Source organism: Podarcis filfolensis (genome assembly GCF_964270895.1).
Source record: "Podarcis filfolensis genome assembly, chromosome: 13".
NCBI lineage: Eukaryota > Metazoa > Chordata > Lepidosauria > Squamata > Lacertidae > Podarcis > Podarcis filfolensis.
The window spans coordinates 53,180,041-53,203,539 of record NC_139615.1 but is presented as its reverse complement, the minus strand read 5'-3'; the positions used below and the strand labels follow the sequence as shown (position 1 = coordinate 53,203,539).

Genomic DNA, 23,499 nt, shown 5'->3' with positions numbered 1-23,499 from the left:
TTTCATCGGACAAAGTGAAGAAAAGAGGAGTGGTGATTTATGCAAAGGAAAAGTTGGCCCCTAAATTAATATTTAAAGATGAACAAGGAAGATATTTGGCAATTGAAATTCAAGTTCAAGGAGAAAAATTATTGATAATAGGAGTTTACGCACCGAATGAAGGGAAGTCAGAATTTTTTAAGAAATTGCATGAGACATTAATGGACTTTTTGGATTACAATGTAATTTTAATGGGAGACATGAATGGAGTGGTTTCTACAAATATGGACAAAGCACAAAGACAGGTGATCTCCAAGGATGGGAGACTACCTAAGACCTTTTTTGAAATGACTGACAATATGAACCTGATTGACATTTGGAGAACAAGGAACCCTCTTGAGAGAGAGGGAACTTTCTTTTCTGAGGCAAAAATGACTTGGACTAGAATTGACCAAATATGGGTAACTAGTGGGATGGCATCAAAGATTAAGAAAGTGGAAATCTGCCCAAAGACTTGCTCCGACCATAATGCTGTAAAGATGGAGATGAACCCAACAACAGCTGGTTCCTTTAGATGGAGGATGAATGACTCCCTGTTTAGAGATGAAGAGGTGTATAAAAAGGCCCAGAAAGAGGTAAAGGACTACTTTGAGATAAATCTGAGAACAGAAGTGGAAAAAAGAGTAATTTGGGACGCAAGTAAAGCCGTCATGCGAGGATTTTTAATACAACAGAATGCCATAAAAAGCAAGAGACAGAATGAGAAGAAGGATAAGATCTTGGAAAAGATAAAAGAAGGAGAAAAAAGATTGAGATCTAAACCAAAGTCACATGAAATTTTGAGAGAAATTAAGTTCTACCAGAGACAATATATGGAACTGATGAATCAAGAGATAGAATGGAAAATAAAACAAATGAGACAAAAGACATTTGAATCGGCAGATAAATGTGGGAAACTCCTGGCATGGCAACTGAAGAAGAGACAAAAACAGAATACGGTTACAAATTTAGAAGTGGAGGGAAAGAACATTTATAAACCAAATGAGATTAGAAATTGTTTTCAGAGTTATTTCAGGAGACTCTATGCACAAGGGCCGGTGAATGAGAAAGAAATAGAAGAATTTCTTAAAAAATATGGATTACAAAAAATTTCTGAACAAAGTAAAGTGATTTTGAACCAGAAGATAACTGATCAAGAAATTGAGGGAGCCATTCAAAATATGCAATTGGGAAAATCTCCAGGACCTGATGGACTGACCTCCAGATACTACATAGCTTTGAAAGAATGGCTTATACAACCGTTGAAGGAGGTCTGTAACGAAATTTTAGAGGGGAAGAAGGCACCGGAATCGTGGAAAGAAGCGTATGTTACACTTATACCAAAGTCAGAGACTGAGAAGAACCAGGTTAAGAACTACCGCCCTATATCATTACTTAATGTGGATTACAAAATTTTTGCAGACATTTTGGCAAAAAGATTGAAGAGAGTTTTGGTGGGGGAGATTCATAAAGACCAAGCGGGCTTTCTTCCAGGAAGACATTTGTCAGACAATGTGAGAAACATAATAGATATTATGGAGTTGCTGGAAGTTAATATTAATACTAAGGCAGTATTAATATTTGTGGATGCGGAGAAAGCCTTTGACAATATTTCTTGGAGTTTTATGAAGAAGAATCTCCAAGGGATGGGGGTAGGCCAAGGTTTTGAGAATGGTATAGGTGCAATTTATTCTGAACAAAAAGCAAAACTGATTGTAAATAATGTGGTTACTGAAGAATTTGCTATTGAAAAAGGGACACGACAGGGGTGCCCAATATCCCCATTACTTTTTATATCTGTCTTGGAGGTTTTATTAAACATGATCAGAGGGGACCAGCTGGTTAAAGGGATTCAGGTCGGAGCTAAACAATATAAATTGAGAGCGTTTGCAGATGACCTAGTATTAACTTTACAAGAGCCAGACACTAGTACGAGAAGAGTTTTAGAGCTAATACAAGCATTTGGTCAAGTAGCAGGATTTAAGTTGAACAAACAGAAAACGAAAGTATTGGATAAAAACCTAACAGTTGCTGAAAGAGAGAAGTTCCAGAGTGAAACTAAGATACTAACTGATGCAAAAGAAAGAGGGGGGTTTGCCCTGCCGGACTTAAAGCTGTATTATGAATCAGCGGCTTTTTGCTGGCTGAAGAGCTGGCTGCTTCTTGAAAACACAGACATTTTGGATTTGGAAGGGTTCAATAACAGATTTGGCTGGCATGCATATATATGGTATGACAAGGTTAAAACCCACCAAGGTTTCAAAAACCATATTGTTAGGAAAGCACTATACAATGTTTGGATTCGGTATAAAGATTTGTTGGAAAACAAAACCCCTAGGTGGTTGTCACCAATGGAAGCCAAGGAAGTGAAAAAACTTAATATGGAATCCAAATGGCCAAAATATTGGGAAATTATAGAACATGAGGAGGGAAAAGTGAAATTGCAGAGTTATGAGAAATTGAAGTCCAAAGTAAGAGACTGGCTTCATTATTACCAGATAAATGAAGTTTTCAAATTAGACAGGAAAATTGGCTTCCAGGTGGAGAGGTCAAAATTAGAATCAGAGCTATTGGAACCCAATACTAAGAATCTGTCAAGAATGTATAACTTGCTGTTGAAATGGAATACACAGGATGAGACGGTTAAATCAGCTATGATTAAATGGGCACAAGACATTGGTCATGACATTATGTTCGCTGACTGGGAACAGTTATGGACTACCGGTATAAAGTTTACGGCATGTAATGCCTTAAGAGAGAACATTATGAAAATGATCTATAGGTGGTACATGACCCCAGTCAAGCTTGCAAAAATCTATCATACGCCCAATAATAAATGTTGGAAATGTAAGGAAACTGAAGGTACTTTCTACCACCTTTGGTGGACGTGCCCAAGGATCAAGGTCTTCTGGGAAATGATTTATAATGAAATGAAAAAAGTGCTTAAATGCACATTTGTGAAGAAACCAGAAGCCTTCCTCCTGGGCATGGTGGGCCAATTGGTGTCAAGGAAAGATAGGACGTTTTTTATGTATGCTACAACAGCAGCAAGAGTACTCTTAGCAAAGTATTGGAAGACACAAGAGCTACCCACACTGGAAGAATGGCAGACCAAGGTGATAGACTACATGGGACTGGCTGAGATGACTGGCAGAATCCGTGACCAAGGGAAAGAGACGGTGGAAGAAGATTGGAAGAAATTTAAAGTTTATCTTAAGAACTGTTGTAAAATTAATGAGTGTTAAAATGTCTTGGGTAATGCAAAATAGAATTGCAGTGACAAACAATTGGATACGAGAAAAAAGATTTAAAGAAAGTGTTATAAGTAATTGAAATTAGGGGTTGCTGGAAAGATTTAAAACAGGGATGCAGAAAGGGGAGGTATGGGGAAGTCGTTGAAAGAAGGTTTAAGGAAAAAAGGTTAAGAAATTATACGTGTTTATATGTTTGTTTGTTTATGTATTGTGTTGTATTGTCTTTTAATATGTGTTGAAAAACCAATAAAAAATTTATAAAAAAAAAAACAAAGATCAGGAATATAAGGAGGAATGGATAAAGTTTATTTACTATTTCAAAAACCAGTATAGACAAATTCATACTTTGCAGGTCTCAAGTAAATCCAGCAGATTTGAAATAGAGTATTTGACAGATAACAAATTGGATGATTAAAAATATGTGGATTACACGGAGTAGTAAAAGGTAAAGGTACCCCTGCCCGTACGGGCCAGTCTTGACAGACTCTAGGGTTGTGCGCTCATCTCACTCTAGAGGCCAGGAGCCAGCGCTGTCCGCAGACACTTCCGGGTCATGTGGCCAGCGTGACGAAGCTGCTCTGGCGAGCCAGAGCAGCACATGGAAACACCGTTTACCTTCCCGCTAGTAAGCGGTCCCTATTTATCTACTTGCACTTTTGACGTGCTTTCGAACTGCTGGGACCGAGCAACGGGAGCGCACCCTGCCGCGGGGATTCGAACCGCCGACCATGCGATCGGCAAGTCCTAGGCGCTGAGGTTTTACCCACAGCGCCACCCGCGTCCCAACACGGAGTAGTAGAAAAGCAAAAGGAACCAGGAAAAGTGTGGAAGAGAAGTCATATCGTATATGTATAAATGTGGTATTTGGTACGAAGTTGTAAGTGGGACGGGGGGAGGGGGGTTAAATATGCTCTATGTTCCTGTTTTAGAAAATGCGAAGGAAAAAAAAAGAATTTCCCTGCCACACCCTTTGCGAACCCCTGGTATAGGGACATATTTAGCCCAAGTGCTTTTTTTTATTTTATTTTTTGCTTTTGAAAAGTGTTATTAACCTCTTTGTATTCAATTTTCAAATGCAGCTGTCTGATCATAACACAGTGGTGAAAAGGGAGTTTCTCCTTGAATGGAGAGCCCTGCCTGACTCCATTTCTTGCTTCCAGGGAGACGCCATTCTGCAGTGTGAGCACTTTTTTGAGACGGTCACAAAACTCTGCATTCTGGCCCACAAGCAGAATGTCTCGGTGGTCCAGGGAAGGTGGGTCCCTCACTCTTCTGAGGCCTTTGCATTTGCAAATGAATGAAATCATGGGATTGATCGTTCTGAAGCATCACCCACATCTGTTGACATAGGAAGCACAGGCCTGCTTATCAGCCTGAATTTCACACTCCATGTATTTAAAGCAAAAACCCAGGGGACTATTTTGAAGAGGCTGTTCTGATGCCACGTTGGGAAGGGTACACCACTGAATTAGGAAGGGCAGGAGAGGCCGGGTGCCTTCACAGCCTGTAAGTGGGCTTCTGGGAAGCATCTGAACAGCCACTGGGGGGATTCTGGCCTGATGCCTCTGACATCCTTGTCCCAGTGCAGGTGGCTCAGAAAAACCACTTGGGTCCCAAATGAAATATCTGAGACTGCCTCCTTCCCTCTAGGCCCTTTCGGGTGCTAAGATTGGCAGAGGAGCCCCTCTTGGTAGTTCTGCTACCCTCAGAACTGCAAGGGGTGGTGGTTGTAACCCCAGGAGAGGGCCTTCTCTGTGTCAGCCCCCAAACTGCAGAACTCCCATCCCATTGAAGTGCAACTGGTCCCTTAATTGTACAGCTTTCCATGACTGTTGAAGACACACCTGTGTTTTTGGGACCCACTTCAATTCCTGGCAGTGGCTCTCCAGGGACTTCATTATCAGCCTTATTATTTCTGCATGGAGAGCAGGTCTTCTCTCCCTGAGTTCCCGGACCCTTCCCTAGAGGCCAGGATGGTGGTTTTGCACCTAAGCCTGGTGGGCTTGTGAATGTCATTGCTGGTGTTTCTTTTTGTAGCCTCCAGTTCCAAATCAGTTCAGGGAAAGAAGGAACAATGGTTTTCACCACTGGGCAGGATGCTCAGGTCTACAAAGCCAAAAACGGACAACTGACGGTGGTAAGTCCTTTGCAATGACTGTGGCCCTTTTTCTACAGGCAAAGAACTGGATGCTGAAGGAATGACTAGCAAAGCAGATTTAGGGGCCTAAATGTTGTAGCTGGAGTGAGGTTTTTGCAGGTAACTTGGGGTGGTGAGCAGACCAGTATAGGAACATTGCAAGTGAGTGTCTAGATAACCAAGAGGAATCCAATTAAACCCAGGTATAGTGTCAGACCAGACCATCATGAAGCCAAGCAAGCTTTCAAAAGTCCCTTGGGTATGTTTAAGTTGGCCTTGCTTGAATAATTGCATGTGAAGCTGCCCCCTAGGCCAGACAGTGAGGCTGCTTGTCCACCTAGCCTGGGCGACAAGGGCTGGAAATGTCAGATGCTGAGCCTTCTACCTCCCAGGCAGGTGTGCTGCCCCCTTATTTGTCTATATTGATAATCTGTTTGTGATTTTCCATGCTGATGAGCTGTAACCTTTGTGCCCACCCCTCTTTGGAGTCTGAGGCTCAAACTGCAGCTTCTTCCCTTGAAGAAGGGAACAGCTTCTCTTTCTCTCACCCAACTGTTTTGCTGGACATCCAGCAAAGCTGAATGTTGGAAGATTTAGGAGACAGATAAAAGAAAGGACTTCTACATGCAGCACATAGATAGACTGGGTCAAATTCTTGGAGTAGAAGGCTATCAATAGCCATGAATCATGATGTCTGTGCACTATGTCCAGAATAAGAGGGGACAGTCCTCTGAATGCCAGTTGCTGGGGGTCATCAGTGGGGAGGAGGCTGCTATTGCCTTCACGTCCTGCTTGGGGGCTTCTTCTCTTTGGGGCAGCTGGTTGATCCCTCTGAGAGCAGGAAGCTGGATAAAAAGGGCCACCTGATCTAGCAGGCTCTTAGATTTTCCTTCCTCATCGTGCGACACAGTGGATGATTTATAATAGGCAAGATTGTCAAAATATGCTTTTATTTCAAGGCCGGTGCTTTCTATAGAGAAACATCAAAAGTAGATCAATCAGATCAAAGGTCCATCCAGCCCAGCCCCCCGTTGCTCATAAAGAAGTTTTTTAAAATCAATTTTCATTTTTAAACTATTTAATATGCTTGTATTGAGATATATATTTGTTTCCATTAGAACATATGACATGCAACAATTATATGTTAAATATTAAATATTAAAAATAAAACCGCAATAAACACTCGGATAAATGTTTCTGAATATAATAACAAAGCTGTGTCAAAGTGTCTATACCAAAATTATTACAGATATGATGTATAGCAGTACGTATTGCTTTGATTGGTGACCATAAGTAAAATGTACCAGTATTTTGTATCAACAACAATTAGAATTTATAGGAATTTATAGGGCATGAATTTCCTTTTAAAAAGCCAGATCCCTTAGTTGCCTGTCAGCTCCCCTTTGTCCTTTTGGTGGGAATCACAGAATTGTAGAGTTGAAGGGGACCCTGAGGATCATCTAGTCTAACATCTTGCAATGCAGGACTCTCAAGTAACAATGCTTCTGTTCAGGGGCTGCAAAATGAGAAGGGAGCCATCTAATATTTTTTTTTAATCTTTCTATGTTTAAATCCAACAGGTATCACCCAGAATAACATCCTGATGGAAGCACATGTTCCACCTTTGCCTGTTAACTGCTGATGTTCGAAAGAGAAAGTAGCCCAAACTCCTCTGTGGAGAGGAGCAGAGTCCATATTATAATTCTGATGCTTACAAAGAGTGTTTTGATGCCATAGGACTGTTGCAGATCCCATGACTGACTGTATGAATACTCCCAATAACTGGCTATATTTTTGTGATAACTTGCCTCTAATCTAAGTCAACAGTTACAGATTTCCTTAATAGGTCCAAGTGGGGAAAGCCTCAGAAAAGAATTGCACCTTAGAAGTGGAGGAGGAAGTTCTACACTCTGGAAAAAGTATTCTTCCCATTACAGGGCTGGAAGCGTAATGGCAATCTGTAAAGCTGAATCCTACAGCCTGGAGAAATGCGAGGCAGGCAGCTGTTGTCCCTTAGGGTTTGGGAACACAACTCTCCTCATTGTTCTCTGGCACTGTTTTTTGGGGAACCTTGAGATCCCCACTGCTGCTTGGGCAGCCACAGGCCCACCGAAGGGAGATGGGGTGGGGCGGGGGGAAGGTTCTGCAGTTGAAATCGTGCCTCCATGTTCCTCTCTATACTAGCAACATGTGACTGTAAGTGGCAATGTGAATTAAAAAGACTAAGAGAAACACGGCTTTGAAATGATCTTGTAGGGGTTTTTTTGTTTTTTAAAAAGAACTAGTTCCTGACTGGTTTTAAAGTCTCCTTCTAGCTCTGTCTGAAAGCCAAGTAAGGGGGCCAGCTGAGGCTTCTTCTGGACCAGTCACCTTTTTGTTACATGTGGAGCAGGAATGGGGAGAAAGGCACACTTGCCAAATTTGCAACTCCTAAACCAGTATGTAAACTGAAACCCTCTTTACCTTTGAAATCCACACTTCCCTGAATGTTGATCTGCAGTTCTTCAATCAATCAAGGAATGTGTATAAAAATGCATATTGGTGAAATTAACATACAAAATGCATTCTGTAAGGGGAAATTGCTTGCAAAGCTGCATGCAAATGGTGTATTGGGGGAACAATGCACAAAAGTGTGCATTAATTTGAATGTGTCTCTTTAAAAAATGCAAATGTTTGTGGAAAATGAGGCAAACTGAACTTAAGAGTGGGAAAATGAGAAACAGAATAAATCCAGAATCGATTTGTCCAGCTCTACTGAGGAAGCCCCAGAAGCTCCTCAGGGGTTCAGCAATGACAGGCTGGTTGCTCTGATTGGCAAAGGCGACCAAATGGAGACTTCAGTGTGTGAATGTTGCAAGTTCAGCTGCTGAACGGAGTCTTGCATCTCCTAGCCACAAAGCTCTCCCAATGCTACCCGGATTCAGATGGATTGAACCAGCAGGTGTTGAGCAGCCCCGAATTGGAACGGTCTTCTGGTGATATCTGCCAAAAAATTAGGGCCTGCTTGTGTAACTGCATTTGGGTCGTCTCTCAATTGTGTGCTTGCTTCTTGCATGGGAGGGAGATCTCCCCACCTCCTGGCACGTCTGGCAAACTTTGGCCCAGCAGCCCAAACCATTTTTGATCCACCTTCCTGCAAAAAGTATTGGGCTACATTTGTTAGCTGCCTGCAAGAGAAACAAAGGAACAGCCAACAAGTTGGAAATTGGCAAAACGCCTATTTATTCTGCATATTTTCAGACCTGCATAAAATACATACAGACAGACAGACTTAAACATAGAAACTTTGCTCTGCTCTGCAAATATTACCTTGTAGCATTGGAATGAAGGCTGTGAAACTGAAGCTGTGGGGGAGAATTGCTGCTGCTGCTGCTGACAGAGGAAGGGTCCACTGCTGCTCTTAAAAGTGCTTGTCACTGGATGCAGCTGGCAGCTTGTTCCCGCAGCCAGGGGTGGAGGAAGGGGGGGTGCAGTGGGTGTGGAGTGCCCCCGGGTGTCACCACTGAGGGGGGTGACAAAATGCTGGGCAGCACTCACCGCGGGGCCTGGGAGAGACATGGTGGCTTGGGTGCGTGCAGGCTCCGCGCTGTCCTAATGGTCTGCCCACTGCCCCCCCCCCAGCTGTAGGGCAGCAGAGTGGGAGGGGGCAGGCAGACTCCGTAGGCCCTGTGTTCCACCCTGCCCCTATGGATGGCTCGCCCCAGGTGCCCGAGCGGCTTGCTCTGCCGCTGTCAGTCATGGCCTCTAACCTCGCTGCAGGAGACTGCTTCCCCACACAGATGTGCACTTGAATGCTCCTTCGCCACACTCGTCAACCACAGCAAGGCTTCATTTCAGGACACAAAATCCATTGCTCAGGCAGCTGAAGTGTTTCATGCAAGGTACAGCCACCCATTCTGCTGCCCCTTCACCTTCCACTTATAAAGGGCTTTTACCGCTGCACATGACTTTGGGGGCAGCTGGGCTACTTTTTCCTTGCACCTCTAGCTCATGCTCTGTAGTTTGTGTCTGGAAGTTAACACCCTGCTGGCACGGTAAAAGTAGCAAGACTGTCAGGCTTCTACTTTAAAGGAAACAAGTCTGCAGGATTGTCAGGATGCTTCCTGGTTGCAGGTGGGAGAATGAAAAAGCACCTCTCACTGTGCCCCCACGTGGGAACAATTGAGGAGGAGAAGGGACCACCTTTGGCCTACAGGGAACCTGGGGCAGCAAATACTACAGTTAGATTTAACCACCTAAACCTTCCATGGCCACATAGGTGTCTTGTTTGTACCAAGGAGAAGTACCTTATTCCTTGTTCTGATACTGAACAGTGCAGCTGATGTGCAGCCTCCCTTCTTCACTGATCCCACCTTTTCCTGAAAACAAAGTCTCAACGAAGAAATGGATTATCTTGAAAGATGCACTCAGCCCTGGACATTGAAACAAAGAGCACTTCCCTCTATTGAAGAGCATTTTTTTAAAAGGCTCAGAGAACTGAACAGGGAGAGGAAGGCAGCTGCACCCCACCCCTTCCTCTGGCCCCAGGAAGCTAAAACCACCGGCACTCACTTGCTTATTTCCAAACCTTCAAACTAAAAGACGGGCAAGGAAAGGTGATCTTAATGCACAGAGTTGATGTTACAAAATTGGTTGGCTGACAGGAAGAGGAAACTGCTTCCCTTTGATGTGGGATTATAAGCACCCCATTCTGGAAACAACAGTTACCTTTGGGGATCTGTGTGTAGCAGGCTCAGTTCTTCCACATTCGTAAGAGCAAGGTAGGATGCTAGAAGCAAAGGCTTCACAGGAATCCACCATCCTGTCCCCTAACTGCAGACACAACAATTTCTTTCTTACACTTCCAAAAAATGTGAGGATTGCCCCCCCCCCCCAATTAGGCTGTACACAACAAGAATAAAGAGAGGAAGTTATCAGACTCTTGCTGGAGAAGTTTCTTAAGTGCCTTCCTTGAACTACAACTCCCAGATAAGCTTAGCTGTAACATATTAAGGATGTCAAAATACTGAGCAAGTTTTACAGTGATGTCACTTACTATACTACTTAAACATGTTTTTAACAATGAATCCTCCAAGATGTTGTGGAGTTGGGAGCATCCAGAGCGCCATCATGACACACCATTTTGTTCCGCAATGTTTTACGCTGCACAAGTGACAGGCATGAAATGGGATAAATAAGACCACCAACCAGTGCCTTTTTTCTCTCCTGCAAAGGGAGAAAGTTGCAGCTGAGGGGCTCCATCGACTGTGGGAAGATGAGAGAGACCCAAACACACAAAAAGGAATGAGCCGAGTGAGACTTTGATACTCAGCGTATTAATACTTCAGCCTTCTCTGGCCAGGCACCCTCCAAATGGGTTTGACTACAACTCCCATAAGTCCCAACCAGGATAGCCATGTGATCCTGGGGCTGATGGGAGTTGTGGTCCACCCCTCTGGAGGGTGCCAGGCCAGGGAGGGCTCCTCTAAGCTTCAGCAAACAGCTTGATGCTTTGGCTTTCCTGCTATTTCAGTCCCAAATGCAACATTACAGGTTTCTGGTTAATCTGCTTCCTAACGGAAGTAAAAGAGAAATTGTGCAGAGGTAGATTTAAAAGGGGTGATAATCGTGCATCCTGCCTCAACACACACAGAATGTATTCTCGTATATGGAAGGTGCTCCTCTAAACTGCCTCCCACCTCCCGAGTAGTAAGACTGAGGCTTTACATATGCACATGAGCCTACATGACCTGGGAGAAAATCTGGTGGGGTAGGGCTTTTGCAAAAGCTGCATCTGATATTTTGGGGCTGGGGCTGGAGGGATATGTAGGACAGCCCCTTGCTCTCCCCTCCCTGTGCTGTAGGTTCTCTCACTTTTGAGACATGCCTTGGGTTACAAAAGAAGAGAGCAGGGCACAGCAAAGACAGTGGCATGGCAAGTTCACATTTTTGTTTCTGTCCCACCTACAAAACAGGCAAGAGCAACTTACACACCCAAGAACTTACACACCCAAGATGGGACGGATGGAAGGAGAAACAGATGCGCTCCCAAAATCAGCAGGGTTTATCTGCATGGAAGTGGGTGGGAAAACGAGAATTGTAAAAGCCTGCGTGAAATGGGAAGAGGCATTGCTTGGACTTTTGTTGTGGAAAAACTGTCACAGCATGAAAAAACAAACAAACAAACACCAAATGTTAACTTGGGAAGAGGCAAGACAACACTTTGGCCCTGCTGCAGGTACATTTCCCTAAAGAGTGGCCAAGAGAGGACCACCTCTCCTCTCCCATGTCCAAAAAGAAAGAGGGAGCGGAAGGATTATCCTTCCATCCGAGAAGTATGTTGTGTCCTTTTCCTCAAAGTGCCCCTGTCTCTGTTCACAGACAAGTTACACCTGCACTTAGGAAATTAGCAACCTGGTGCCAAAGCAAGCAAAGAGGTTTCTACTGTAGATTTTGTCACAGTGCATGAATTGAGAGGCAGCTCATCTCTCCCGTTTTAACTTTCAGGAAGAGAAAGTGGGAGGTGTGTGGAAGTTGAGCTGCCTTTCTTGAACCCTGGACTTGAGTGAGATGGAGAGGGCAGGCAACATCTTTGTTTTGCTAGCACAGCCATCCCCAGCAACATAGCCCTTTCCAGAGGGCTTTGGACTACAACTCCATTAGGATGGGAGCTGTGAGTCCAAAGCTCCCAGAGAGCACCAGGTGGGGGGAGGCTGCCTTTGCAAAATGCCCCTGCAGAAGGAAGATTCCTCAAGGCACGAGAGAGCAGGAACAAGAAGTGCTGGATAAACCAAGACAGGCATTGATTCCCAGAGGCTGGAGCGAGTCCACAGGATTGCTGTGAAGCTGGACACCTCGTGGATTTTCATGATAAAACTACTGTGTTCCATACCAAAAATACTCTAACTTGTTTATAAAATAACAGTTTATAGACCACATGGAATATAAGTTAGGAGCCTGGCAGCCACTGGAGTGAGCCTGGACGGAGATTCTGCCCCAACAGGACTGTGGGCTGAGGCTGGCTTCTCTGTCTCTCTCTCACTGGTGCAGGTGAGTGCGGTCGTCCGGGCGCTTGATGTGGATCCTGCGGACCCGCTCAATGCGCTCCCGCTCCTCGTCCTCCTCCAGGTGGTGCGAGCGGCCGGCTGCCCCTCCAGTCGCTTCCAGCAGCGCGTTGTCAGGGCCTCGTCCATCTTGGGCTTCATAAAGCAGAATGTTTAATGTCTCCTCGTAGATCCGGGCTTCTGGGAATTCAACCTGGACACCCCAAGCAGAGGGAGGTTAAGAGGAATTCCTTTCTCCCAAGCTGGAATTCAGGGCAACTTACATTTTAAAACATCATTATAAAATACAAAGGAAAACAAATTAGTTAAAAACCAACAGTTAAAATACACCAGACCCTGTTTAGAGCCAGCAGTTAAACTACAGTTTGCCCTGACATCTGCCCAGCCTGAGCTCCGTCCGCACCTCCATTTCCAGAGGCCCGTTGGAACAGGAAGCTCTGAGCCTGCCAGTGGAAGGATGACAAAGAAGGAGCCCATCTAGCCTCTTTTGGGAGGGAATCCTGCAATATGGTAGCAGCCACTCCTGGGTCACCACCAGTGTGCCTCTGATGGGACCAAGAGAAGGTGCTCACCTGATGGGACCAAGAGAAGGTGCTCACCTGAGGATCTTAGTGTCAGCATCGCTCTTGAGCCAGTGCCACTAACTGGACTCATCCACTCAGCCCCAAATGGGCTAGGCGAGCTGGGTAGCACATCCAGAGACCACCTTCTGCACAGGAACAGGTCAAAGTGCTGTGGACTCACAGCTTAGAGTTGTGAGCACCGGATTCACTTCCACAAGAAGACAGTCGTCGTACAGCAGAGTATAGCAGAGTATAAATGATTCGGAGAGCAGCTCTGTAGAATATCTTCTTTATTCTATCTACAACTATAATACACAACTATATACAGAGCTAAATAGGTCTAAGCATAAATGAATGCTGCACTGAGTGTCTGCAGCTGCTCTTAGCAGCAACCTTATCTCTACACACGATCTATAACACTCAGTCTCTCTCTCTCCGACACACACACTGACTGACTGACTCTTTGATGTGGTGCTGGAGCAGAATAAGTAGAGAGCAGAACACTGCTCCTCTCTGGAGAATCAGCAGACTCATCAGGAGATTCTTGGATATGGGAGGGGTGAAATCTCCTCACTTAGCACTTGGGTGTGTTCACAGAGAGAGAGAGATGATATTTCAGGTAGCCTGGGCCCAACCACAGAGGACTTTATAAGTTATCACCAGCACCGTATTGTGCCTAGAAATAGACTGGTAGCCAGTGACGTTGTTTTAACTGTGGCCCAACATGTTCCCTGAAACCATCCTCAGTCAGCAGTCTGGCAGGAAGCTTCTTCCCCCGGGCCCTCTTGCCTAGGCATGGAAGAACTTTGCAACCCGGCTATGTTGGGGGTGGGGCAGAGGGGAGAGAAGAAGAGGGTTGCAGGGGCAAGCTCAAATACTTGCTTGGTTTTGTCTGCATTTACCTACCTTCTACATATCGTTTTGGGGAGTGGGTGGGTGTTGTCAAGGAAGCAACAGCAACAAGACTCACCTTGGTCTGTTTCTTTTCCGTGGCGTACACAATGGACGTGCAGCAGACTTCCGCTATCTTGCGTCCCTGTCCGTAGAAAGACCAGCAGCAAATCTCATCCCCAATGACATCCTTGATGAAGAGGACCCTCCCATTGAAGCGCAGCGAAAGCTTGTCAAACAGCTCAATGTTCTTCAGCATGTTGTCATCGGAGTTGCTGAGCCAACAGGACAGGAATGAGGACACCTTCCAGTTTCCAGGGACCTCTTTTAAACCCCTGCCCCCACTAACTCTACTTTTAGTCAAAACTCCATTCCCCGCCTCCTCACTTTGTTTCATCAGCTTCCATGTGGCATTGAAAATGGCCTTACAAACCTTCCCTGGGTGCAGAAGGTGAAAGCGTTTACCTGGTGTAGGAGTACTTGTTGTTACTTCTGTTGTACAGCAATTTTACCGCTGGCTGTGGGGAAAGCACAAACAGGTAGGGATAAATGTCACAGTTTGATGCTTCTGTTATAGAGGTCACCTTGAAAAGGGAACTCTCCCTTCAGCTGTCAACTGGGGGAAGCAATTCCAGGTGGGATGGGAGAGATAGGAAGCCCAGCTCCATCCGGTGCCTCCTGCCCCTGAACTGCATTCTAAAGAATGACTCTTTAGAAACTGGCACCTGAGTTTTGCTTTTCCTCTTCCCTCCCAGTCTCTTTTCCCTTGCGTATCCTGTTTTTTTAGACTTGTTTTGACTATATGCCAGTCTCTTTGGCTGAACAGTGGGGTACAAATTCAATCAATCAATCAGTCATAAACTTTGCATGGTGCAGATTGGGAGGGCAAAGCCACGGTGGAGGGTTAAGACTCGGAACTGCCTCCTGCACATGAGCTCTGGTACAGAATACAGCTGCTTTAGAATATCAGAAGAGCCCTGCAGGAGCATCAGACCAAAGCTCCCTCCAGTCTGGCATTGTGTTTCTCACCAAGGCCCTCTTCCCTTTGTTGCCAGCAAGTGATGATATCCACAGGTAGACTGCCTCTGTACACAGAGGTTCCACTCATGGCCATGTACAACCATGAACAGACCTGCCCATTATGATAGGTCTATCCTTCTGTCAAGGAGTGGCTGAGCTGTGTCCCTCCAGTTATTACTGGATTACAACTCCCATCTTCCCTGACCACGAAGTCATGCAGGCTGGGGCTGATGGGAGTTGGGAACCCAACATCCAGAGGGTCACAGTTAGCCACCCCTTTGCTATGTTTTTACTGAAGTGTTTATATTCTGGCCCCATATAAAATATCAGGGTGCTATAATATGATCCTGGCCTTGCAGGTTTAACAATCTAAGTTTCAAAGACAGAATACAGGTGAAGATAAAGGTGGTGGTGGGGAACCGGTGAGGAGAAAGAAAGAGTAAAGAGGCAGGTAATTCTCCACCGCACCCCCAACCCAGTTCCTAAGGGAAGGCAGAGATAATAGTAATAATAGTAATAATAATAATACATTTTATTTATATCCCGCCCTCCCCAGCCGAAGCCGGGCTCAGGGCGGCTAACAACAATAAAACAGTACAACAGTACAACACAACACTCTAAAATCATTCCTTATAAAATTAATTCAAATTAAGCCCAACACTTAATCACAGAGGTGGAAGGGACCTAAAAGTCATCTAGTGCAACCCTAAGCAATGCAGGAATCACAGCCAAATTGTGCAGGTATTGAAGTGAAAACCCGGTGGGAATGTGTAGTTTGTGAACATGCCAAGCTTAAAACACAGCTTTTCTCATCCAAAGAGCTGCTCACCTTGTTTGATGTGGCTATAAGTTTCTGCTCTTCTTTGGAGGATGTGATGATGGGCACCTTGCAGAAGGGCTCGTAGACCTCTTTGTTCTGCTGAAACGAGAGACCCAATCAGAACGCAAGCAAGAGGTGGAAGAGAAGTCAGGAGCCCACCGGGAAGAACCTACTAGCCCAGCTGAAGACCCACCAGGAATTGAGGTACATCAGGCAGTGACTCAAGACAGGGCCTTTTCTGTGGTGGCACCCTCACTGGGATGCTCTCCCGCCAGAAATACGGTGTTTGCATTGCACAAGTTTCGACGCCAACGGAAGACACCTCTCTTCACCAAGGCAAACAACAAAAGGGCTTTTGTAGCCACTGTGGGTTCTCAAGTGCCTGATGCATGGCCTGCTTACCTGTAGGGCAGCCTGGCACTCATCCACCAGACCTTGGACCAAATAATATTTGGCTTCTGCCAGCAGCTCTTCTATCTCCCGCCGGCTCTCTGGAAGGGGTACAGCACCGTCACGCAGGTAGTTTAAGATGGTCCCAAAATGTTTACCGCAGCGGTCAATCAAAATCCAGCCTGAGACAACAGCAGATGAAAATTAATGGAGAAAGAGGCAAAGGAGGAGAGCAGAACAAAACCACTGTCTCCCTGTTACCAGTGAGAGGACCACCAACAGGCCAAGGTTTGGGGTGCCTAAATACCTTGCAGCGGAGATGGGGAACATCTGTGGCCAAGCAGATTCCCACTGGGAGGCTAGCCTGCAATCCTGGGGCCTCCACAAAAGGGGTCACCTCTTGCACCTGCTTATAGCACCTCATGTAATGACAGGGCAGAGAGTAGAGCCTCTTATGCTGATCTCAAGTCCCAAGCAGGATTTTGGGTGTGGGCAATGGAAGATCTATAAAGCTTTAGAAAAGGAGGTGCCCTGTGAACATTTTGGAATGCTAATGCAAGTTTACTACTTGCCTGGACCAAATAGGAATCAGCTGCAGGAAACTGGGGAAGGAAGCCCCTCCCCACTCGTTTCAGGTTCACTGAAGTGCCATGATCAGCAGCCAAGAAATAAACAGCCCGTCAGTCTAGTACAAATATTTGTGGGTTGTCATTTTGGATGGCTCATTTGCAATGCTGGGCTTACATGCCCCCAAGTGGCCTCCTGGTTACCTTGAGCAAGTGACCCAACAAAATAACAGATTCATAGAATCGTAGAATTGGAAGGGACCTGAAGGGCCACGGAGTTCAACTCCTTGCAATGTTCAACCCCCCTGCAAGGCAGGGATCACAGGTAAAGAATCCCTGACAGCTAGCGAACCATTTCTCTAGTCCCCCCCCCCCTATATTAAAGAAAGGGGCAAAAGGGCCAGCTAAGGGCATCTAGGAGGTAAGAGGGCTCCCTAGAAAATCTCCTGCTGCCGGCATATTCTGTTTATTAGGGTGCGATCAGTGAAAATGAAAAAGCAATGAAATGGAACAGGGTGCCTCCTCTTTCTTCCCCCCTCAGCTCTCTCCTAGCCCTTGACTGAACACAGCCAGAGAAGCAGTTTCTCAGAGGGAAGCTTCCTGTGCAATCATCAGCAAGGCACAGCCAGCCCTAAACAGACCAAAGGCTTTGGTTTATGGGCAGAGAGACAAGAATGCATTTGAGGAGGGTGGCGGCGGGGGGGGAGCTTATGCAGGACAGACGCTTGCCTTCAACAAATAAGGGCAATGCAGGCCAAAGGATCTGATGGGTGCCTTGAATTAATGGCCTTACAGTGAAAAGCTGATTATGCTCTTAGTTCTCCAAGCCACGAGTTTTATATAATGGCTCCAAATGGAACAAGGGACAGTCTATCTTTCCAGCCCTGCTATCTTTATCTACTTTGCCCTTACGGCGATTAAACCTGCAAGTTTTCTTAAAATCAGAGGGTGCAAATGTCTGTATTGCTCTTACTCGCTCCCACAGGCCGGGATGGCCACCAACTTGCATAAGAAGAAGAAATAATAATAATAATTTTATTATTTATACCCCACCCATCTGTCTGGGTTTCCCTAGCCACTCTGGGCGGCTGGATGGCCTTAAGAGAGGATGGAACAAATTCCTAGAGAATCAAGGCTATGAGCCATGGGGATGGTGCTTTGCCTCACAAAAAAAGCAGCCATGCTTCTGAATGCTGGAAGCTGCAGGAGGGGAGGAGGCTCTGGGGTCAGATCCTGCCTGTGGGCTTCCCTTGGGGGCATCTGGTTCCCTGTGAGAACAGGAGGCTGGACTAGATAGAGCAAATTCCATGACAGACTTCATCTATCCCATTGTTCAGTTCCTCCCTGACCAACCTTCTGAGACTCTTAGGAAAACTTTGCTTCAGGGCTCCGACAAGTCCATCACAGAACAAGTGGCAATTTTTTTGAATATCATCATCATCATTATTATGAGACTATGAACTGCCTGATACATTTGAGTCTAGCATTATATTTTTTTCAGTTGTCAGCATGTAAGTGGAGCCTGCTGCATCTGGCCATCTCAGTGGCCAACCAGATGCCTCTTTTGGGAAACCCGCAAGCCAGAACTGAGGACAAGAGCCCTCTCCCCTCCTGTGGTTTCCAGGAACTGGGATTCAGAAGCATTACTGCCTCTGACCAGAGAGGCAGAGAATAGCCATCATGTCTGGTAGCCATCGACAGCCTTTCCTCCATGAATTTGTCCAATCTTATTTTGAAGCCGTCTGAGTTAGTGGCTACCCACTGCCTCCTGTGGCAGGGAGTTCCATAGTTTAACTATGTGCTGCATAGTGCATTTTTATTAATGCAAAGAGATTGAGTGAGGCTAACAGGAGCCTCAAACAGCCACCTCTTAAGAGCACACTGGCACTGCCCATCTTGGCCCTGCCGTCCCTCCTGGCCAGGAGGCCTCCATTACCTTCGCTGTCGGTGAGGACCTCCATCCGACCACTGAACATGGCCTTGAGCATGGTGTCCTGCTTGGTCAGCGTCTGCATGGTGGTGTAGTACAGCCCCCCGCCGATGTTCAGCTTCACATACTTGGAACTGGGGCTGGCGCCTTTGAAGGACATGGTGCGGGTTGCGGCTGCTGGCACTGCAGTGCTCACCACCGTTTCTCCAGACATCTCTTCCTGCAAGAGCAAAGGAGCCTTCTGTGAGGACCCTCATGCCCCTCTGGTTACCTGCGCATCCTAAACAGGTCAGACCAAGAGGAGCCCAGCTGGACTGGAGCCAAGGCCCTTCGGGTCCAGCTTCCTGCTGCTCAGGGGCCATCAAATGCCTCAGGCACTGGACACAGCGGCAGCAGCCCACCTGGGCTGTGAAGAACGTACACAGAGTCTGGCACTGACAAACAGCCACCTCCAGATGCCTGCCTGCCTGCAGGCTGGGCTTCATAAGCGTCCCAGTGAAGAAGCAAACGGGGTGGCGCCAAGTTGTGGAAGGGGAGTCGAGGCATGGGGGCCAGCAGTTAGTGTTGGACTAGGCCCTGGGAGACCAGGGTTCAAATCCCCACTTGGCCATGAGGTTCACTTGGTGACTTTGGGTGCCAGCCACAGTCTCTCAGCCTAACCTACCTCACAGGGTTGTCATGGGGATTAAATGAGGGAGGGAACAGTATATGTCACCCTTAGTTCCGAAGAGAAAAGGCTGGGAGTTGCAAGAAAGGTTCAGAAAAGGGCGACCAAACGATAAAGGGGATGTAGAGAAAGGGTGCAGCATTTGGGACTTTGTAGTATAGAGAAAAGGCAAGTAAGAGGCAACAGGACAGTTTTATTGAATGATACCTGGCATGGAGAAAGTGGATCAAGAAGTGTTTCTCTCTCTCAGAACATTAGAACTCATGGGCATCCAACGATGCTGAACGCTGGAAGACTCCAGAGAGGTAAAACAAGGTACTTCTTCAAGCAGTGCATAGGAGGCAGGGATAACCACTAACTTAGATGGCTTTAAAAGAGGCACCTGGTTAGCCACCGTGGGAACAGAATGAGGGACCACTGGCCTGATCCAGCAGGCTCTTCTTATGTTGTTGCTAGTTATTGGGCTCTCACATGGGTGCAGTGTGGGTACACAGTGCGAGGCAGCAGGAAGTGTCTTGGCAAAACTCAGTAAGGAAACTAGCGTCAGGACTTCTCAGAGAAACGTCAGGATTTTTGCATAATTTCATCACTCAGTTGCTCTCATTGGCCTTTTGAAATACTTTTGAGAGTGTGTAAGAACTGAATTGCAAGCAAAAGATGAGCTGCTTCAGGCTGGGGGGGGGGGAAGGTTGATGATTCACCTCCGGCTACTGTCCTGGTCAGGTTATGTGTGTGCTTATCATCTTCACGACTGACTCCTGAGTGACTCCCTCCCCACCAAAGCCAGTTCACAACGCTACCTTTCTCTGCAGTAAGGGCTTGGCTTATTTTGAATTTAGCCAAGGAATTTCAGCTTCAGTCCCAAGAAGCTCTTTGGTCAGCTTTTCCACAGTGCAAGCAGTACAGACAATGGAGCAATCTCTCTTGTTCTTCCCACCTGCCCCTCCTTTCCCTAAACATCAGCCAGAGAGTTATTCTACAAACAGACGCCTTCTCACCCTCCTGCATTTAAGACTGTCAAAAGGATTCCAACCTCAAGTGACACAGCCCTGGTGTTAGATAAAGTTCTTCCTAATAGCTGCCAACTTGTGATCTACAAGAGCCTAAGCTTGGGGTCCCCAACAGCACCCTCCCATGGCCCTTGCCCAAGTCCTCTGCTCTGTTTTTAAAAATTGCTTGGGGAGGAAGTTGTTTGGTTGGAGGGGGCACATATTTTGGGGAGGGTGTTCCTTTGTCTATTGGTGTGGGTGGGTGTAAGTTTTTCCTGCCATTTTGGAAATGGGTGGAGTTCCGAGCACTGCTGGTTTATTTTCTGTGGAATTGGCATTTTGTGGTCCCCTTTATAGCTTCTTTCCAAAGGTGCCCCGTGCCCCAAAAGCTTCTGAATAAGCCCAGAATGCAGTATGAAAATGGCTGTGCTACACCCCACCCTACCCATTGTGAGTGAGAGCCTATCAAAACAAACACATGAGGTCTTTAGAGGTACCACAGAACAGCAAAGTTATCCCTCTGCAATGGACAAAGCAGGCATGAGTCACTAGCCAGAAGGAGCCCTTCTCTGACCTTATCAAGGGGCTGCATTGGAGATCTATCAGGTTTGGAAATCTCCTGGGGCAGTGACAAATGGCAGAAAGGCTCTTTTTCACTTTATCAGGCCTGGCCAGGCTTCTGTGCTAACAATAAACTTAGATCACCAGCCACCTCAGAACAATGAGTTTATCAGGGCCTCAAGCTTTGCACAGAGGGGAAATTAAAGTCCCACTCACCATCACAAAGCCAATGAAAGAGCTTTGTCAGAGGGGAGAGCTTTAAGGCCATGGTTAAATTATTAGGCTGCCTGAAGGCAGGGGAGGAAGTCAATTAATAATGAAACAGAGTGCTGAATGTTTCATGCGGCATCTTGTTACCAGTCAAGGGGAGCTCCAATTCCCACCTTATCTCAGGGATGCATTAGATAAAACCTGACAACTCAGGATTAAAAACAACCCAGCTAGGAAAGGAAGAGCCAAGAGGAAAAAGGATAGCAACATTTCTGTGGCTGGGGGAGAATCTGACTTACTTAGATATTCCTGGTACACTTCTGGGGTGAGCTGAGCAGGCACTGTGCATAACAGCAGCCCAATGGCTAATTCAAGTAAATTCCACGTGAACAAGAGTGACTTAATAATACATGTTGTTGTGCTGCTGCTGCTGCAATGTCTAAGCTTACCGAGATGGTATGATTAAGAGAAGAGAGACAGAGCAGAGAGAACCCAGTTGCCCTTTATGGAGTAGGTAAAACACAAGTATAATTTGGAACCATTTAAAGACTTTTCGCAGCCGATATAAAGGCGAGACGTTAGTTGAATTATGCTTGGGTAGTTTATGACACAATGGGTTTGTAAGTGAAAGGTCTTACCTTCCATCTTGTTGTGATCCTTAATGGAGCACAAGTAAATCAGTTCATATGTTTATAATAACATGAAATAAAGAGAAGGGATGGGTGGGGGGTTTGAAAGACTTTCCTCATATCTCCATGCCCTTCAGAGGATCCCTAAGTGGCTCACAATAACACAAATTTACTACAAAACACACATTTGTCTAAAAATACAAACCGGAAGCAGAGCAGTCAGATAGAATCATAGAATTGTAGTTGGAAGGGACCCCAAGGATCATCTAGTCCAACCCCCTGCAATGCAGATCAACACTCTAATACGCTCTCTGTCAAACTGGCACTCTTCAAGATATCTTGGGACTACAAATCCCATGGTTGTGCTGGTTGAGGCTGGCAGGAGTTGTCGTCCAAAGCCCCTGGAGAGCACCAAGGTATGGGAAAGACTGTTCTAAATTGGTCCCCTATTCTCAAAAACCTGGTGGGAGAGAATGGTCTTGACTGGTTTTCTAAAGACTCCAGTGCAGAATGTTTGGTGGACTTTCCCTACAGAGGAAGAGCCCACATGGAAAGTGTCCACATGGAACAAACTAAAATATTCAACAGTCCACCACCCGCTTCTTAAACCTTTCTTGTATGCCCCATCTTTGCCTGGCCTCCCCCTATTCCTCCTTCTCACCTTCCCAGAACCCTCACGACCCATTAACAGCAATTCCCACATCTTCTTGCAGTGAGTTCCATAGGACATTGATGTGTTGAGTGAAGAAGTCCTTCTTTAGGTCCAACAGTTTCATCTGATGAATTCACTCCCTGCCTCACGTATGCACTCCCCGTTGGTGACCCACAAGACCGTCTCATGGCATCCCATTTGCTATCCTCTCCCCTGCCCCAGGGGCCTCCAAGGTGTGAATCACTTCTGAGTAAACCTGCATAGGATTTGCACTCAAAGAACATGAAAGTCTGTCTCCCTCCAGATGACTTGGACTACTTAAGAAGACACCTGAAGGCTTATAGGAGGTTTTCAACGTTTAGTGTTCTGTTCTGTTTTAATATATGTTGGAAGCTGTCCAGAGTTGTTGGGACAACCCAGTCAAGTGGGCGGGGTACGAAAAAATATGATTTCAACTCCCAAGTTGTGCTGATGAGAACTGATGGGAGTTGTCATCTGGAGGGCACCAGGTTGGAGAAGGGAGCGGGGCATTTAATGCACAGTTTATCACTTCCTAAGCCCCGCCTCCCTTCCGGGCCAAGCTCTAAAATGCCGCGCACATTGATGGCCCCACAGAACAGATCATCATCATAATCGGAACTGATTTTATTGATGTTGGGTTTCATCCTCATGCTCACGGGGGGGGGCAGACTGAGGGAGGCCGGGGGGGGTTGGGGCCCACTCGAAACTTCTCCCCGCTGAAGGACACGGGGTCTCGGAAGCCGGAGAGGAGGAGAAAAAGAAGAAGAGGAGGTCGCCCCCTTTCCCTAAGAGGCCCCCCCGCCCCAAGGGCGTCCTCACCAGACCCCCCGCCCCTCCGAAGTCCCCCCCTTCGCTCACCATGAACAGCCCCTCGCGAGGCCCCCCTCAGCCAACCAGGTCCCGAGGCGAAGACGAGGAAGAAGCAGCGGGTGACGCAGGCGAGGAAGGGGCGGGGCGCCCCCAAAAACTTTTCTGCCGAGCCCCACCCCGATTCTACCCATGCTCCTTTGCGTTCCTCCCCGGCTTTTTCCACAAGGAGGTGGGCGGAACCCAACTCCCAAGGACCTGAGTTTCCGGACGGAGGAATGAAAGCAACGGGCAGGGCCAGCTCCTGGGAGCGCCGGTCGCGGCTGGGCAA

General features: G+C 46.5%; 2 protein-coding genes across 9 annotated transcripts in view; one reads left to right on the top strand and one right to left on the bottom strand.

Moving 5' to 3' along the window:
* The window catches only part of MYO1H (myosin IH), a 96,331-nt gene extending 88,677 nt beyond the window's left edge, over window positions 1–7,654 (top strand). For all 5 annotated transcript variants that reach the window (XM_083583802.1, XM_083583800.1, XM_083583801.1 and 2 more), the window contains 3 exons: window positions 4,433–4,527; window positions 5,310–5,409; window positions 6,990–7,654. In XM_083583802.1, the coding sequence (XP_083439928.1) occupies window positions 4,433–4,527; window positions 5,310–5,409; window positions 6,990–7,013 (219 nt within the window). In that variant the 3' untranslated portion in view covers window positions 7,014–7,654. The remainder of the gene's footprint in view (window positions 1–4,432; window positions 4,528–5,309; window positions 5,410–6,989) is intronic.
* A 953-nt stretch (window positions 7,655–8,607) lies between these two features.
* Window positions 8,608–23,370, bottom strand: KCTD10 (potassium channel tetramerization domain containing 10). Of its 4 annotated transcripts, none has more exons than XM_083583991.1 (7): window positions 23,220–23,370; window positions 18,639–18,852; window positions 16,149–16,318; window positions 15,756–15,842; window positions 14,372–14,424; window positions 13,986–14,181; window positions 8,608–12,645 (listed from the first exon to the last, which is right to left on the bottom strand). In XM_083583991.1, the coding sequence occupies exons 1-7, from the start codon at window positions 23,220–23,222 to the stop codon at window positions 12,427–12,429; spliced, it is 942 nt and encodes a 313-aa protein (XP_083440117.1). In that variant the 5' UTR covers window positions 23,223–23,370; the 3' UTR covers window positions 8,608–12,426. The 4 variants fall into 4 exon arrangements, with proteins under 4 accessions (XP_083440117.1, XP_083440116.1, XP_083440114.1 ...); XM_083583990.1 differs by having other exon boundaries at window positions 15,756–15,845; window positions 23,220–23,358; XM_083583988.1 differs by lacking the exon at window positions 23,220–23,370 and adding an exon at window positions 22,350–22,933 and having other exon boundaries at window positions 15,756–15,845.
* Window positions 23,371–23,499: the final 129 nt, after the last annotated feature.